Raw genomic sequence first — 18582 nt, 5'->3', positions numbered from 1 at the left:
CGAGTTTTTCGGCACATTTTTTGTGCTGAAAAACCCCAACTCGACTTATACTCGAGTCACTGTCTGTATTATGGCAATTTATATTATGACAATGGGGCTGTGTAGGAGGGGGGCTGGCAGGAAGCGTTTACTTACCTCTCCTGCAGCTCCTGTCAGCTCCCTTCTCCTCCGCGCCGGTCCGTTCAGCACCTCTGTCAGCTCCCAGTGTAAGTCTCGCGAGAGCCGTGGTGTCATAGTGCAGCTCTTGGGAGACTTACATTGTGAGCTGACAGGGTAGCTGACCGGACCGGCGCGGAGGAGAAGGGAGCTGACAGGAACTGCAGGAGAGGTAAGTGCTTCCTGCCAGCCCCCCTCCACTGAACTGCCAATGCCACTGGACCACCAGGGAGTGAGAGCCCCACTCCCTGCAATGTATCAAGCAGGGAGGGGGGGAGGGAAAAAATATATATAAATAATAAAATAAAATAATATTCTAAAAATAATAATAATACAAAAATATTAAAATAATTTAAAAAAAATAATAAAAATGCCCACCCCCCACCAAGGCTCTGCAACACACACACACACACTGCATCACACACACTCACACTGCATTCATATATACACACACTGCACTCATACACACTGCATTCATACACACACTGCACTCATACACACTGCACTCATACACACTGCATTCACACACACTGCACTCATACACACACTGCACTCATATACACACACTGCACTCATACACACACACTGCATTCATACACACACTGCACTCATACACACTGCATTCACACACACTGCACTCATACACACACTGCACTCATATACACACACTGTACTTATACACACACTGCACTCATACTCACACACTGCATTCATACACACATTGCACTCATACACACACACTGCACTCATACACACACACTGCATTCATACACACTGCATTCATAAACACTGCATTCATACACACACACTGCACTCATACACATACACTGCATTCATACACACACTGCATTCATACGCACACACTGCATTCATACACACACACTGCATTCATACACACACTGCACTCATACACACACTGCATTCATACACACACACACTGCATTCATTATATACACACACTGTAAATAAATATTCAATTAATATAAGTTTTGGGGGATCTAATTTTATTTAGAAATTTACCAGTAGCTGCTGCATTTCCCACCCTAGTCTTATACTCGAGTCAATACGTTTTCCCAGTTTTTTGGGGTAAAATCAGGGGCCTCGGCTTATATTCGGGTCGGCTTATACTCGAGTATATACGGTATATTCTATGGAGGGCTCAAACGGTTCTGTGATGAACAACTATCCTTTGTTTTAAGGCAATACACGAAATATTTTTTTTTAATTTAATTTTATTTTATGTTTATGACAATATTTTACTACAAGTCGCTGTTGTTTAACCCCTTAAGGACACATGACATGTGTGACATGTCAAGATTCCCTTTTATTCCAGAAGTTTGGTCCTTAAGGGGTTAATGTTTGAGAACCATTTGTTAGAAAACGATCACACAGTATTTCGATATCTGTCTGTTATGGGTCTTCCATGTGTATAGTATGTTTGGTTTTGTTTTGGGGATATATTACATGGCTTTATTTTATTTGCAGATTGGGAAATACTATCCAGGTGCGGGAATTTGATATTTCTTTCATTTTGTTCTTCTGCTTCCGTAATGGTTCTTATTTTATCTGGGTAAAAGTACAGTCTAGTTGTAGATTCTTTTTTCTCTTTTGCCCAGGAGTGTTTGAGCAAACTATTCAGATATTAAAATGTTGGAGAAACATTAAATGCTTTCTGTTCCAAAAAATGGTTTCATAAAACCCAACGTGACAGAGTTCAGGATGTCCACTGTCTGTGGTATCTCTGTTAAAGAGACAGCCTTTCCTTGTGTGAAGTAATTTTTACAGTGATACTTCCTTAACGTGTTTAGAGCACCAACAGTAATCACTGGCTTTGTAAATGTGCTTTGTAAACATTCCTAAACCTGTGAAGCTCATACAATGGGTAAAAACAAAGCAGCTTCACCTTGAGACACACACACCCGGTGTAACGTGGATGCCACATCGAAATGGGAATTATCAATATTGTTCCTGCACTTTTCTTACTCTACACAGGTAAGTCATTTCATTTTTATGTAGGGGACAGGAGTTACCATTGGTTGTAAGTGACAATTGCTCTTTTCTGGTATTTCTTAGTTGAGTACGTTATATTAGGAGATGCATAGTCGTTATTGTGTTTATACTGTGATGCATGACAGGTGTATAGTAGCCATTTGGGCAGTCGGAATCCAGGACCGCCAACCCCATATCCTAACCCAATAACGCACAGACACTAGGGAAAATTTGTCCACAGCTTTATTAACCAAATAATAATAATAAAAATAACAATAATAATAATAATAATAATGATAATAACTTAACAAGTAAAACATGGGTCATTGCCCCCCATACTCCGCCCTCGCATCCTATTCCTTCTGTTAACATATAAAAGGCAATGACCCCCATATAAATAACATATATATATATATATATATATATATATCATACACCAACATTATTCCAATACACCAATTTAAAGTGCCAACCATCCATTAACCACGGCAGGGGTATACCCGGATACCCCTACCTCACCAGGTTCTGAGCCACCGACAGGACTCGAAACCTATCAACCACCGATGACCACAACTTGTTTGTTTCCCATCACGTTCATCCTGGGGAGCCTATTTCTTTTCCTTCAGCTCCCCATCCCGCCACAAGCTCAGACCTTGATACCTTAAGCTGTCTGAGCTCCGCCACCCTGAAGAAATAGCGCCTTCTGTATACCATCCTGCCAACCCAAGTTGAGCAGATCCCAACCCACCTCCGAGAGATGAACACCATCCGGGCGGTAGTACCCTGGCAACCCACCTTCCAACTCGCTGTGTCACACCACCACTCCCCCCACCTTCCTAACAAAGCTTGCCATCAAGCTGTTCACCTTTTTCCTGCACTTATCGATAGCCACCGGATCCCGCGCGTGTCGCTACCGACGCCTTGGGACGATCTCTGACCAAACTAAGATAACTCCAGGAAGCAGGTCCCTCAATTTGTTGATGTCCTGCTTCATCCACTTCACCAGCTGGCGTTGTGGCGTGATACCCAAATCATTATCCCCCGCATGGAGGACCAGCAGGTCCGGCGTTTGCCCCCCTGCAACCATCCTAAACATTGCCCCACAAACTTCCCCCCCAGCAAAATCCCCGATATCCAAACCATCGGACTGCCAACTGGTCCCTTGGAAAGCCCAGCTGCTGGCCCTGCGCTAGAGCTGCGTCCCTCCTCTTGGCCCAGAAGACAAAGGAATGGCCCACAATCCATGCAACTCGCCCTGGGGAGGAGAAGAAACAAACGGTGAGGGAAGTCAGAGGAAGACTCCCAACCCGGCCCTCATTCTTTTTTTTTCTTTTTTTAATCCAAAAAACCCAATCGCACATAGGAACGGAATCACACCGACTCCCATCTCCCTATCCGCTTTACAACCTCATCCCCCAGCCCCAACCGTGCGGCCTCCGTGGCCGCCCCAATGCGAAAGGAGTGTGTTCCAAAACGCTCAGCCTGAAGCCCCAACTTACCTGGTCCCAACCGAAAAACTTTTGTAAATTGGAACCGGGAAAGGGAAGAGCCATCCGCATGCACCAACAGAGAACCCCTATCGCCGGCCTCCGCGCCAGGTACTCCGCGCCCGGCAAGGCCCATAGCGTTACATCCCGACCCACGCCGCGGACATCCGTTTTGGATTTGCCCAGGTGCACTACCACTTTCCCATCCAAAATACGAACTCCCGAAACCTGCAGACCCCCGGGCACGACCCTATTGGCGCTCACCAACTCCCCTATGCGGAACGCCCCGAAAAATGCCAAGAGAAAAGCCGCTTTGAACAGAGAGACCTCAAACCCGTCTAAACAAACCTCAGGCAACATTCCCACCAGATCCCCCAACAACCGCACCGACACCGGGCGCCTAGCGTCAGGCAGCCTGCGGCCCCTGCGATATCCCTTTAACGCCTGCCTGACGACGAAGGTCTTAGTAAGATCCTCCTTCTCGCGCAACCTGAACCAAAACGCCATCGCCGCCATGGACCTGTCAACCACTGCTGGGGACGCCCCTTTCGCCAGCAATTGACAAGTGTACCACAGAAAAGCGTCCCATAGCGAATCCCCCTTTACTTGATCCAACCCGTCTAGCGACCGCTCCCAAACCTTACTGTAGGAGGCCCATGTGACGGTGCCAGCAAAGCCTTCACAAGTCCCCCAAGCAGGATGCTCCCAGTTGCCATAACTCATCCGGGCAAGCCTGACCCTCCTTCAATGCCCCCGGCGCCGCCGTCCAAAATCGGGACCACTGAAAACGAAACAGAGCGTCAGCCACTTCGTTCAAGTACCCAGGGACATGGCGCGCGCGAAAAACAACATTCTGTGACATACACATTAACACAAAATGCCGTAGCAACCTAACCACTGGCTTAGAGGCAGCAGACTGATGATTCACTGCGTGCACCACTGCCATGTTGTCCGAGAATAAGACCACCTTTCGGTCGCGCAACCCCTCGCCCCACAGCGCCATCGCGATGACCAACGGGAACAATTCCAGGAAAGTCAGGTTGCGCATGAGTGGGCTCGACCCCCATGTCTCCGGCAACCTTTCCGCACACCATCTCCCGCCAAAGTATGCCCCGAAGCCCACACTACCCGACGCATCCGTGAATAGCTCCAGCTCTGCTGCCGACCTGCCCTCCTGCCGGAAGAACACCATCTCCTTGAAATCCCGCAAGAAGGCATCCCATATGCCCAAGTCGGCCCTCATGGCTGCCGACACCCGAATGAAGTGGCGTGGGGATCGAACCCCTGCCGTAGCAGCCGATAGGCTGCGGCTGAAGACTCTCCCCATAGGTATGACACGGCATGCAAAATTTAGCATCCCGATCAATGACTGCAGTTGCCGCAGGGTAACATTGCGCACCATAGCCACAGCAGCCACCGCTCCTTTTAGCCTTTCCAGCTTTTCCCGTGGCAGCCGGCATTTGCCCAGAACCGAATCTATCTCCAACCCCAGGAAACTAAGGCCCGTCGCCGGGCCCTCCGTCTTATCCACCGCCAGCGGAACCCCGAAGTGGCCCGCTACCCATTCAATTGTCCGAAGCAGGTGCAGGCACGCCGAGGAGTCAGGCGGCCCCACACACAAGAAATCGTCCAAATAGTGCACTACTGAACGGCTCCCCGCCTCCACCCGCACCACCCATTCGAGAAAAGTACTAAATTTCTCAAAATAGGAGCACGAAATGGAACAACCCATAGGGTGGCATAAGTCCATGAAATATGCCCCCTCGAAAAAACATCCCAGAAGGTGGTGACAGTCCGGGTGGACCGGCAGCAGCCGAAACGCGGCCTCAATATGCATCTTGGCCATAAGCGCCCCATGCCCCACGCCCGGCCCGCTTAACCAGCTCGACCGCCCGGTCGAATGATGCATACGAGACCGAGCACAAATCCTTACTAATACCATCATTCACCGACTCCCCTTTCGGGTAGGAGAGATGGTGAATGAGCCTGAACTTCCCCGGCTCCTTCTTCGGAACCACCCCGAGGGGGGAAACCCGGAGGCCCTCCAATGGAGGTGCCGTGAACGGGCCCGCCATCCGCCCCAGCCTTACCTCCTTGCCAAGCTTTTCCTGCACCACGCCCGGGAAGTCCGCAACCGATTTCAGGTTGGGCAACCTCCCCGACCCCCCTCCCCCGCTCCCGGAACGGAATATAAAACCCGTGCCCAAAACCTGCCCGAGTACTGAGGCATCAGCCCTATTACCGTAGCGGCTTAGCCACGGCTCCATCACGTCTAGCCTCACTGGGGTTAGGCCCCGGGCAGTGGAAGCGCCCCCTCCAGCCGCGGCAGCCGCTCTGACATTTCCAGACTTACCCTTTTTGAAGCAGCGATTGAGCCCATGAGCACCCCCGCAGCCGGAGCACTCGTGCTTAAATCGACAGGTGGTTCCCCATTTGCACTGGCCTTCATAATAGAGCCAGCATAAGCCCTTTTGGAAGGCAGCCGATGAGGCGGACTGCCCCCTTGCGCCGGCCGAGTGTTGAAAGGGCTGCGCCTTCTGTGCCATCATCAGCTTCATCCAGAGAGGCAGGTCCATTTCATCCCACCTCATACCTGGATTAGCCACCAGCCGTTGTCTGAACTGCTCGTCATACCTCCACCAAGCCAACCCCCCATAGGTACGGTATGCTTCCCAAATGCCGTCCAAGTAGCAAAACATGGACGAGCATAACCCCGGCGATTTTTCGCCGAGCATGCTGGCTAGTTCGCAAAACACCCTCAACCAGTTACCAAAGGATTTCTGAATCTTACGATACTGCTTCCGTTTTTCTTCCTCCTCCTTCTTCTCATCCTTTTTATCGTCCTCCTTGAGGTCAATAAAGTCCTCCAAGGGGAGAAGGGAGAAGATCTCGCAGAACTCACCTTTCCAGATCTTCTCCTTCACGTCCTGTTTCAGGTGAACCCCCAGCGGGCACGCGAAGGAGACATATGCGTGCTGCCTAGTCACGTCAGGAATACCCCCAGACAATTCTGCCCACTCACTCCCAGTCTCCGCCGCCTCCGGCGTCACCCCAGCGTCCCCGCCCGCGCTAGGCCCCGCGGAAATCCCAACACGAGAACCCGTGACCCCAGCCCCCGGAGCCCATACCTGACCAATGCCGCCCTCCATGTCACCCCCCGCTCCCAATGAGTGGAGTAGTGCTTGAAGTGTGTTAACTAAAGCGCTGGAGTGTAATGACCCGCAGGACTCACCGGCCAAGCCACCCGAGACCAGAGCGGTAGGGGCTGCGTTGTCGAGCGCCCGATGTCCAGGAAGAGCGACTTCCGTCATAGCCTCGCCAATCCGGTGCGTCGCCTGTGAAGAGAGGGAACGACTCCGAGACCTGGAAAGAGGAGAAGAAGTCCTGGGAGCGCCTGCCCATCACCAAAGCCTCCCGCTGAGCGCCCCGTACGCGTCGTGCGTGGGAGCCCCTGGGACTACGACTCCTCCTGTCCCCACTCGGGGACCGCCCCCACCGACCACACCTGGGGACTTTCTCCCTGCCCTCCGCTGAGCTGCCTGACGTGTCGCGGTGCCGCCGGGACTTACCCTCCCTCCCCCTGGACCCCAAGGTTCTAAACGGCGAAGAACTGCCACTGCTACTCCCTGAACCAGGGATCCCCCCTAAGGCTACGCACCCCCAACTGCCCACCCTCCAGGGGAGAACCCAACCCCCCACCTCAGCTGACCCCCTGCCTAACCGCTCCCTGAACCCCCCTCGCCTTACATATATAAAAATAATAATATAAGTCATGGCAAAATGATACAATTTTTATTCAGCAAAAGTGGATTAGATTAAGCTGTATACATGTTGTGAGGTTTCCAGTCCCATACAGTAAGGTGGTTAACCATATGATGGACATGGATAGACTAGCAAGAGGGCACACAGCATCGTGGCGACTGGAGTAACACCCCAGGTGTTGCAGGGGAGCAAGATACGCAGGCATGATTATGGAAAACCCATGTGTAGGTTAGTGAATATCACCCAATGGGCCATGCACCAGTCTCCACCTGGTCTCTGCACGCATGTAGTGCCAGGCCTTGTGTAGAGAGCATGGCATCATTGCAGGTAGTCCGAATACCACTAAAAGTGGTGGTGGTAGAGGCAGTGGTTTTAGAGGTGTCAGCTGCCCTCATGGCTGAGATGTTTACTATTGCTGATGGTGGATTAGGAAACAGGATCTCTGCCCCTATCTCCCTCAGTTTGAGTTTGGGATTACTACATGACATTGATGATGGTAGATTTATTTTTATTACAATAAAATAGGTAAGTTACATGAATGATCGTTTAAACTAACTCAACTTTATTTGATGAAGGTTAAAACACACAACAAGTGTGCCTGGAAAATGTTCCTCTCATTGAAGTGTACATTGAGAAATATTGTTGTAGATCAGGTCAGATATGTGGCCTCTGGTTGGTCATCCATTGCGTTGTGATTAGATGGATCAAAATGCAAAAGATTACAGTGCAACACAAATCTGTGATACATCCGAACATGTCCAATAAATAAATGGGAAAACTCACTGGCCATTTGAAAAAAACATGTGACAAAAATAATATATTTCTCCAGTGCTGAATGTGAATGCATTGCAAAACTAAAAATTCACAGTAATGAAGGGGCTAAATAATCAACCCAGAACCATTACACAGAGTTTTGCATGTGTTAGATATTGAGTTTTTTTCTCTTAACTTTATCACTGAAAATCCAGCATTTTGAGATTCTTTGAAACATACCGAATGGATCACCTATTCATTACTGGGAGGAAAGTCAATGGAAAATAACAGCTTGAGTTTCTGAGAAACGCTTACACTCTCTTCCAGTTTAGCCCTGCTGTTATTGTCCGGTGCTGCTATTATAGATTCCTTGGTGGTCCCGTGGTGAATACGATGCTCTGCATGCTCTGCTGAAGTACAGGTCTATATTCCTTCTGTGAATGTCACCTGGTCTGTATTCTAACTGGGGGGCTCACCTGGTCTGCATTACTTCAGGGGACCTCAGCTGGACTGTATTCCTTACGGAAACCTCACCTGGTCTGTATTCCTTCTGGGGATCTCACCTGGTCTGAGAGTTTATACAGAGCTTGGGCTCTGCTACATTACTGGCAACCTGACACTGCCACGCTAGAGAAGACAGCATTCCTAATTTTCCTTAGTGTCTCTTCTGCTGATTTAATATATACAGTTCTGGGTATACATATCATCTCTCTCGTGTTTCCAACACTCAGTATTGAGTCAGAGCACAGGCTGTGATTTACACTTAAAGGGACACTATAGTCACCAGAACAACTCCAGCTTATTGAATTTGTTCTGGTGAGTAGAATCATTCCCTTCAGGATTTTTGCTGTAAACATGTTCTTTTCTTAGAAAATGCAGTGTTTATATTACAGCCTAGTGATAACTCCAATGGTCACTCCTTAGATGGCTGCTAGAGCTGCTTCCTATCTCAGTCTTTCCTAGTGTGCATCACAACATATCAGTATCTCCACCCTCTGCATGCAGACACTGAACTGTGTTTGACTTGTGCTGGCTCTGCCCCTGATCTGCCTCCTTGACAGTCTCAGCCAATCCTATGGGGAAGCATTGTGATTGACTCAGACCACCACTTCTGATGATATCAGAGGTCAAAGGAAGTTCACAGGCAGAGGCAGCAGCTTCCGATTTGAATACAAGTCAGATTTTACTATATTTAGGGGGGCAAAGGGGGCCAGGGGGACTAGATAGTGGTTTTAACACTATAGGATCAAAAATGCATGTTTGTGTTCCTGATCCTATAGTGTTCCTATAAATCTAAAATCTTTGCATCTACGTTTAGTAAGAAAATTGGGCTAACACATGGGCACTTTCTTGGGGTCTTGCCTGGTTTCGGTAGTGTGACTATATTTGCTGCTAAGACATTAGAGGGAAGTTTGCATCAGCTAATGATGAAGAGTAAAACTTCTTGAGGTGGGGTATGAGGGTCGAAGAGAGCCTCTTGGAGTAGTGGTTGGTGAAACCACCTGGTCACGGAGCTGTGTGGGCTGGCAAGGCGTTGATGACCCTCTCTAACTCAGTCTCTGAAATAGGTTCATTCAGGATAATGTATTGTGTTGGTGACAGCTTAGGTAAAGACACTTGATGAAGGAATTCATCCATTTCCTGAAGTTGAGGTCGGTGTGTTGAAGGGTCATCTTTGAAATGTTAAAGTTTGCCATAAAAAGTGGCAAATGCATTAGATATGTCTTGAGGCCTCGAGATTTTACGACCTGTGTCTGAGGTCAGATACGGGATTCTGGAAGTGGATTGTTTACCTCGCAACATGGTTGATAACACTTTACCGGCTCTTTTGCTATGGGTGTAGTATTCATTCGCACTCTGTTCACAGATACAATGATGCACACACACTGACACCATGCAAATGCAACCATGTACTCACAAACAATGACAATTCACATAGACATTACTGATCTCACACTGTGACATTGCGCACTAAAACAGCTTTGCACTCAGATACATTGACACTTTCATTCATATTTCTAGATAGACAGTTAGTACATTTGTGTGTGTGAATGCATGAGTGTACTGCCACACAGTGTGTGTGAATTCAGGAATTTATGGTTCTGGAGTATTAGTGTGTGTAAATGAAAGTGTGTATTAGTGCAGAGGGTGAGTGAGTGCTGGTGTGTTTTTGTACAGCTTGTCATGTGTGATTGCATTGATGTGAAGTTCCAGAGTGGGAATGCAGGGTCCTAACGGTGAGGACTGTCAGTGTGTTTGAGTGCAGGGTTGTGTTTGCATGGTGTCAGTGTGTGCGCGCAGTGTAGTATATGTGATCAGCTCTCTCTGCCTTACCTGTCAGCATCTCCAATCTCCCTCTTTCTGTGTTGTTTCTTTTTATTTCTGTTTATTTTATTCCATTCTCCTAGTTCTCTCTATCAGTTCCCAGCTGTGTGCATATGAAATGTCTGTATGTGGCAACAGCCAAGAAACGTAACTGAAACATGACTCGGGGGCATTTGTCATCACACCCCAAAAACTCGGTCTCACCCCATAACCCTCGCTTCCTATAACTTTGTTTTCAATAATAATCATGTCTTAACTTCTTGTTCAATTCATTTGGCATTCAATATAAAAGAAAATAGAAAGTACTGAAGGAATAATGTCTTTTCTCTTATGTTTTATTAATCTTTCCTCTAGTTTCACCCTCGCTCAGTCTCCCCTCGGACCCTGTATGCGGTTCCCCAGTGATCTCCAGCCGTATTGTTGGGGGAGTGAATGCTGAATATGGAGAGTGGCCGTGGCAGGTGCTCATAAAGTATAATGGGGCCTTTACATGTGGAGGGTCTCTGATCAATAACCAGTGGGTGCTGAGTGCTGCTCATTGCTTCGATTAGTGAGTATAACCCCCTCAGTAATAAATATATTATTATTTCATGTTTTGAACTATTAACTTTAATTTGAATCCAGCCAATAAATATAGCCATTACTCGACATGTCCCCCCTTATAATATAGACGAGTTGTACGTGAGTATTAGATATTATGTAAAAATAATGAAATTTGATTCTGAATGCACAGCTTCCTTCTGAGAAGTATTGACAGGGTGTACAATGTAAAATAACTCATATATGCAAATCTTTGAAAAAGATCCTGAGGCCTTATGGAACTTATCTCCCCAAGGTGATGTGAAAGGTGAAGTAAATGCAAATTTCTCTAATGTCTGCACTTAATATTTGGAATGAAGACAAACCAGATTGTAATTTCAAACACCTTGTGTCAGGAGACGAGTGGAATTCCCATTAGAAGATTCTCCTAGGTGTCAGAGAAACAAACACTTTACCAAAGGGTTCTGAAAAGTGGTGGTTATATTCCATCATCATTTTATTGGTTTTACTAACGTGATCGAAAATGTTATAGATTTCTTCAAAGTAAATTCTGCCAGTTTTCAAAGAAATTTACATTTCAGAAGACACCAAATTAATAGTTGTGAAAAAAACCTGCAACTTTTCTGTTGTAAAAGATGTGGAAATATTCATAAATACCTTGCAAAAAAAAGGGCAATTAACACTGAAAAGAAATGATAGATCACTACAGCTCCCCCCTCCCTCGCATTCCGTCCCCCCCATCCCCTTGTGGTGCAGGAGGGGTTAAAAACTTCTTAACTTCTGTCACTTACTTCAGTCCATTGATGTCCCTTAGCTCCTGGCCTGGCGGGGGAGACCTAAAACCTTTCCTATGTGATTTTTGGTGACACATAGAAACATAGAATGTGACGGCAGATGAGAACCATTCGGCCCATCTAGTCTGCCCAGTTTTCTAAATACTTTCCCTAGACCCTGGCCTTATCTTATAGTTAGGATAGCCTTATGCCTATCCCACGCATGCTAAAACTCCTTTACTGTGTTAACCTCTACCACTTCAGCTGGAAGGCTATTCCATGCATCCACTACCCCCTCAGTAAAGCAATACTTCCTGATATTGTTTTTAAACCGTTCACCTGTAATTTAAGACTATGTCCTCTTGTTGTGGTAGTTTTTCTACCACAGGACATGCAGCGTCACTTATGTGACCAAAAGTCTCCTAACAGCCCGGAAGTCCCTGCAGTGACTGTCTGGTAGACAGCACTAGTGGTGGAGCTAACCGTTCAAAGTAATTATTGCATTATATAAAAAACTGCAATAACTAGTTTTGCAGGTTAAGGGACCTGGGACAGATAAAGATTCTCCAAACATTTGACAAAAATTCCAAGTAAAAGTGTTGGTAGCACTTTAAAATATATCCCCGATTGTATCTCAATGAATGGTGGGGGGCATTGCTTTCATTGTATTTAAAATATAAAGAAACAGATATTTTTAATAACAGTTTTCTTCCAGTAGACCTAGCAAGCGGCCAAGACCATTGCAAGTAGACCTAGCAAGCGGCCAAGGCCATTTTGTAGAACATATCAGGGATAAAGTAACTCATAATTGCTACAAATCACTTAAAATGTCACACATTGGCCAGTAAATAAACATGGCTGTCTTTTTGTCCGTCTGAAAACCCACAAAATATATAGGAAAATTATAATACTAATATCTGAATCACACAAATGTTTAACATATAAAACTTTTTTTTTTACTTAAAACAGAGATTGCAGGTGTTTATGAATAACACATACTACGTCTTGGAGATCAGTGGCATTTCTTGCAGTTAAACCTGGCAGTCATGTTGTGGGGGTTGTGGCGTTACTGAATCTCTGTTCTCATGATAACTTATTTTGTTTTGGTGTTTCAGTCCCAGCAACCCGGAGAATTATAACATGTATTTGGGAATGTACCAGCTAGGGGGGTCAAACCCTCATGGAATTTCGTTTCAAGTAGAGAGGATCATAAAACACCCAAACTATAACACGACCACAAAAATGGGGGACATTGCTTTGGTGAAGCTGAAAAACTCTGTTAACTTTACTGACTACATCCTACCGGTCTGCCTACCGGCTGCGTCTGTCTCCTTCCCATCTGGCTTGGAATGCTGGGTAACCGGCTGGGGAACAAGATCCTCTGGTGGTAAATCTTTTTTCGTACATAGTAACGCGATGATAATGAGGATTTGAATTGCACAATATAAAAAAAATCAATTAAACACAAATTCTTACAATTCTTAATGTGAACAGAACGAAGATTCTAAATAGCACTACGATGTTTATCCTTTATTTTGTTAAGGGCAGAACACTTAGTGAGATGAGAAGATGGATTTTATTTTAGCAGCCTGGATGGGTTGGTTCCTGTAAGAATTTCCCTGTGTTTTTGATCATATATATATATATACATCTTATACTATTTAATTAATACGGTATTTACATTTTGCATGTTTATCCAATGGATTTAGCATTGGTTGGTCTACGGATATAGATTAATTTATTTCATTAATATTTACTCTGTTACTGATGTACATATATGTACATTTATCCTGTTAATTATACATTATTGTTCATTATTACTGATACAGTATTCTTGCAGTGTTAGGGTTTGTTCTAGCAAATTTCGTTAAATACATGTAATTTACTTAATGTATGAATTCAGCCTTTAATGTTCGATTGGCTGCATGTATCCATTCTCTAATTGTATTAAATTACACTGAGCATTAACTTGTTGGTTTGTTCTGGTTTTACGAGGGTTCTGTAACCTTGGTGACATTTTGTGAATTGTCTTTGATGCATTGTACACATCGTCTCACATTGTCTTGGTCATGTGACCCATTATGGCTCTGGTCACATGTTCTCCTCAAGTGCGTCTCCAAGAGGGTGGATTTAACCTTATTGCATTTATCTTCATAAAGTGTACATTTAGCATGAGTGATTAAATTTCACAAAAGCCACATTGTGTGAATGAAACATTGTATTTCTGTTTCTGGTTATTCCTATTAAAGCCTACTTATCCTCTTCGTGGGGTGATCAAACTGTTTCCTTACTAATAGTCTTTTAATAGATTGACAATTCCTTTCCGGCACAATTTACATATAATGGTTGCTCACTTAAATGCTTGTGTTATAAAGTTAATTTAAAATAAATATGTTTTATAACTCATTCTGTTTAATTTGTGTTCTTCTTGAGTGATTAAGGCCTTAATTGATATTCAGACAATTGTGCCTTGTATATAGAGACACAGAATGGTCAAACTCCAGTTTCTTGAACATGATCATCTATTTCTCAATGTCTATTTGTTGTGAAGGTCAAAATTCTGTCATGGATTCCTTAACATTCTATCACATGTCCTACGATTCTTTAGGAACTCTCCCATCTAACAATACCCTCCAAGAAGTGATGACCCCACTGATAGACTACACGCAATGTGACCAGATGTACCACATTAATTCCTCAGTTAGCAGTAATGTCAACATCATTCAGAAGGAGATGATATGTTCTGGTTATAAAGAAGGAGGAAAGGATTCATGTCAGGTTGGTCGCTAAACTTGCAAATTCATCAATGTGATTCCATAGTTATCTCCACAACTGCCCGTACCTCCTGCTACCGCATGCCCTCTCATTTATCCCTCCTCTATACTTACTTTCCTTTATTCTTTAACCTCAAGGTCCTACCCATCATTCCCCTCTCCTGTCATTTCACTATTGTGTTTTTCAGTTTTGACCTTCTTATTTTCTGTTGGTTTTGGGTATTCTTTCTCGACTGACCTTAAATGGAAAAATACAGCGCCCACTGTTCTCTCAACTCATAAACAAATAACTCAATAATGAGAGCCCTCATCATTATTACAAAAAAATTTTTTGTCCTATAAAAATATTTTTACAAAAATTTAATACAATTATATTGTAGACATTTAATGGCAATTTGTTGACTTAACAAATTTATCTTCCAGGGAGATTCTGGGGGACCCTTGGTGTGTAACGTGGATGGTATCTGGATCCAGGCTGGGATTGTCAGCTGGGGTAAAGGATGTGCTTTTGCTAACCGCCCCGGGGTGTACACCCTAGTACCGGCCTTTGAGTTATGGATCAAGAACTATGTACCAGAAATTCCATTTATCAACGGATCAGTGACTCTAAGTACAGGTAAGAGTCCGTCCACAGGCAGCTTATATTAAATCAATGCAACAGTAGCCAATACTTTTCTCCTTCAAAGAGGAAGACACAAGCAAAGCTTTACATTTAAAAAACAAATATTTTAATTAATTTTGCTTTCACAAACTCTGGCATTGTCATATGTATCAATCTTTCCATCTTCTGATACCGTACCCAATATTCATTGCTTATCTCAAACCAATATGGCAGCCTTCTAATTTGCGAGTGCTACAACTCTGCCAGTGGAGATAGACCTCTGCCAGTATGTTGGACGTGACCTCAAAGTATCGTACATGCTTATATTCAAAATAGAGTCAGTGTGAAGCAAGGTGAAAAAAAGGAGACAAAATAATTATGCAGAATTAGTACTTTGTGTGTAACAAAACTGAAAATGTCCTGTGCTTCCTAATAATAGAAATTTATATCCCTTTATTGGCAACCCTAAACAAAGTACCAAGGTTTTGATGATGTGTCTTTTTCAAGCAATAGCTGGACATTATCAATTTTTGCCAATTTTTGCTGGTGGGGTGTAACCGGAGTCACACCTTTTATTTACTGCTAACATTACTGAGTTTATTCCTATTTACAGTGTCATAGTGCTTAGTGTGTAGCAATAATGTTTCTGCATCACTCTGTGTCACCATTGATGGTTATTACTTCATTGGGATGATCCCACTCTAGCCATGCCCCTTTCCTCACTGATTTTATATTTCCCAACATTGTGAGCAATGACTTCCTTCAATGCGAGGCTTCCAGGTGGTCCTATGTCAGAGTTCCCACTGCTGTGAAGGTGACATAACCCAGGCAGCTCTGTAGACATTATCACCAATACAAAACACATGGTTGTGAAGAGAAGTCTGTTTATCAGAATCCACCAATCTGCCATGAAAATGATTGAGTTATTCTAGGTCATTGGAATATTTTTAGAATGCTGTGTCCATGCAGACTGCTACGCGATTACATTTTTTTTACTATTTCATAAATAGATCAGGGAATGTATTTTATACTTTATATATCTCGATATAAGCAGATTTTATAGTATCGTTACATAGTTACATAGTTACATAGCTGATAGTTACATAGTTACATAGCTGATAGCTACATAGTTACATAGCTGATAGTTACATAGTTACATAGCTGATAGCTACATAGTTACATAGCTGATAGTTACATAGTTACATAGCTGATAGTTACATAGTTACATAGCTGATAGTTACATAGTTACATAGCTGATAGTTACATAGCTGATAGTTACATAGTTACATAGCTGATAGTTACATAGCTGATAGTTACATAGTAACATAGCTGATAGTTACATAGTTACATAGCTGATAGTTACATAGTTACATAGCTGATAGTTACATAGCTGATAGTTACATAGTTACATAGCTGATAGTTACATAGTTACATAGCTGATAGTTACATAGTTACATAGTTACATAGTTACACAGTTACACAGTTACACAGTTACACAGTTACACAGTTACACAGTTATACAGTTATACAGTTATACAGTTATACAGTTATACAGTTATACAGTTACACAGTTACACAGTTACACAGTTACACAGTTACACAGTTATACAGTTACACAGTTACACAGTTACACAGTTACACAGTTACACAGTTACATAGTTACATAGTTATATAGTTACATAGTTATATAGTTACATAGTTACACAGTTACACAGTTACATAGTTACATAGCTGAACAGAGACTTGCATCCATCAAGTTCAGCCTTCCTCACATATGTTGTTGCTGTTGATCCAAAAGAAGGCAAAACACCCAGCCTGAAGTGCTTCCAATTTTGCAACAAACTAGGAAAAAATTCCTTCTTGACCCCAAAATAGCAGTCAGATTACCCCACTAATTAGAAATGATATCCCTGTATGTTATGCATTGATATAAACCTAATCTTTATTGTGACATAAATATAACCATTCCAGTAACCCTATATTACACCATCATTTTTAGTAAATTAATAGTGGTGATTTATGGTGTTAATATTGTATAACAATCATGTCTCTATGTTCACCGTAGATTTATTTCTATAAAAAAATAAATATTTTGAAAAGTAATTTTTTACATTTAGTTACTTTTAAAAATAGTGCCACTATCCAGGGTCTTAATGATGTAGCTTTATCCTATACGCCCATATTTCCTGCATGTCTGAAGTCCATCTCCTTACTTTCCTTTCTCATTCTCCACCCAGTTATTCCTCGGACCTCTCCCTCAACCACAACTAAGCCACTACTTGGAAAGTGTGGCTCTCCGGTGGTCTCTGGTCGCATAGTGGGGGGTACCGATGCTGTGGAAGGAGAGTGGCCCTGGCAGGTCCTACTACTGTATAAAGGTGGCTTTATCTGTGGAGGGTCCCTGATCAATGAACAGTGGGTACTGGGTGCAGCTCATTGCTTCAGACTGTGAGTATTACCATCAGTAATAGAGAGGATTCTATAACAGGATCTGCCACCTTTCTGATAACGTTTTAATTTTACTCAATAGGTGTGTAGAATTTAGAATATATTTTCATTATTTAGATACTGTTAGACTAACATTCATTCACTCAGGCATCACAAACTAAATTAGTTTAAATTCCCCATGATTACCATTGCTTTTGGGAAACGCACTGAGCAAGTTACCGAGAGTTATTTAAGTCAATGTGGACTGATCTCCAGAAGTTGATTTGCTGGATGAGGAGAAGTCATTTATTGTCACTCTGTACTTTCTGGTAAAAGATAAGTTAATCATATAGTTAGCAGACAAACAGAATTGATTTGTTTTTTTTACTTGTTTCCGTTTTATTATTTTACAATGCATTAAACAAAATTTGTAAAATCATACAAAATAGTACATGCAGTCAGTAAGTAAAATGCAATACATCGTTTACATAAATCAGTTGGTAAATTAAAACAGTAACCGAAGCGAATCAATTATGATAAAAAACAATTACAATAATAACAATAAAGTGTAACATGATATATATATTTAATGTCTCTTAAAGAGATAAAAGAAAGGGGAAGAGAAGGAAAGATATAGAGACAGGATAAGGGAAGAAGAAGACAGACTGGCTAGGTGTATTGTGACCTCACCTAGGCTAGGCCATGGGCAGACAACCCAGCTTTGGTCCTGGGAAAAAAAATGAATCCCACAGTTTTCCTGTTACACATGTCACCCCCCCTTGACCTATCTGGTCTACCATCACTATTTCACATTGACAGTTCAGAGTGATTTAATCAATTAGTGCTTGGGAATATGGAACATGACTGGCTGACCAGTTCCAAGCTAATAACAGCATTGCTGAAATCAGGATATGAACAATTAACTTAATAGTAAGTTTGGGTAAATGTTGTGGTAACAGGAATAAAGGAAACAGTTCTATGCATGGCTCCAGATG

The 18582-nt window shown here is 43.5% G+C and overlaps 2 protein-coding genes across 2 annotated transcripts in view; both read left to right on the top strand.

Moving 5' to 3' along the window:
- LOC134572067 (uncharacterized) overlaps nt 1–18582 on the top strand; it is a 333780-nt gene that overhangs the window by 45592 nt on the left and 269606 nt on the right. The window contains exons 13-14 of the mRNA XM_063430868.1: nt 14983–15175; nt 17398–17608. Coding sequence (XP_063286938.1) covers nt 14983–15175; nt 17398–17608 — 404 coding nt within the window. The remainder of the gene's footprint in view (nt 1–14982; nt 15176–17397; nt 17609–18582) is intronic.
- The window catches only part of LOC134572068 (transmembrane protease serine 9-like), a 51809-nt gene continuing 35172 nt past the window's right edge, over nt 1946–18582 (top strand). The window contains exons 1-3 of the mRNA XM_063430869.1: nt 1946–2148; nt 10827–11022; nt 12901–13172. Of these exons, the coding sequence (XP_063286939.1) occupies nt 2103–2148; nt 10827–11022; nt 12901–13172 (514 nt within the window). The 5' untranslated portion in view covers nt 1946–2102. The remainder of the gene's footprint in view (nt 2149–10826; nt 11023–12900; nt 13173–18582) is intronic.

The sequence above is a fragment of the Pelobates fuscus genome, chromosome 8, assembly GCF_036172605.1.
Source record: "Pelobates fuscus isolate aPelFus1 chromosome 8, aPelFus1.pri, whole genome shotgun sequence".
NCBI lineage: Eukaryota > Metazoa > Chordata > Amphibia > Anura > Pelobatidae > Pelobates > Pelobates fuscus.
The sequence above is the reverse complement of the archived record's forward strand: the minus strand, read 5'-3'. Positions and strand labels throughout refer to the sequence as shown.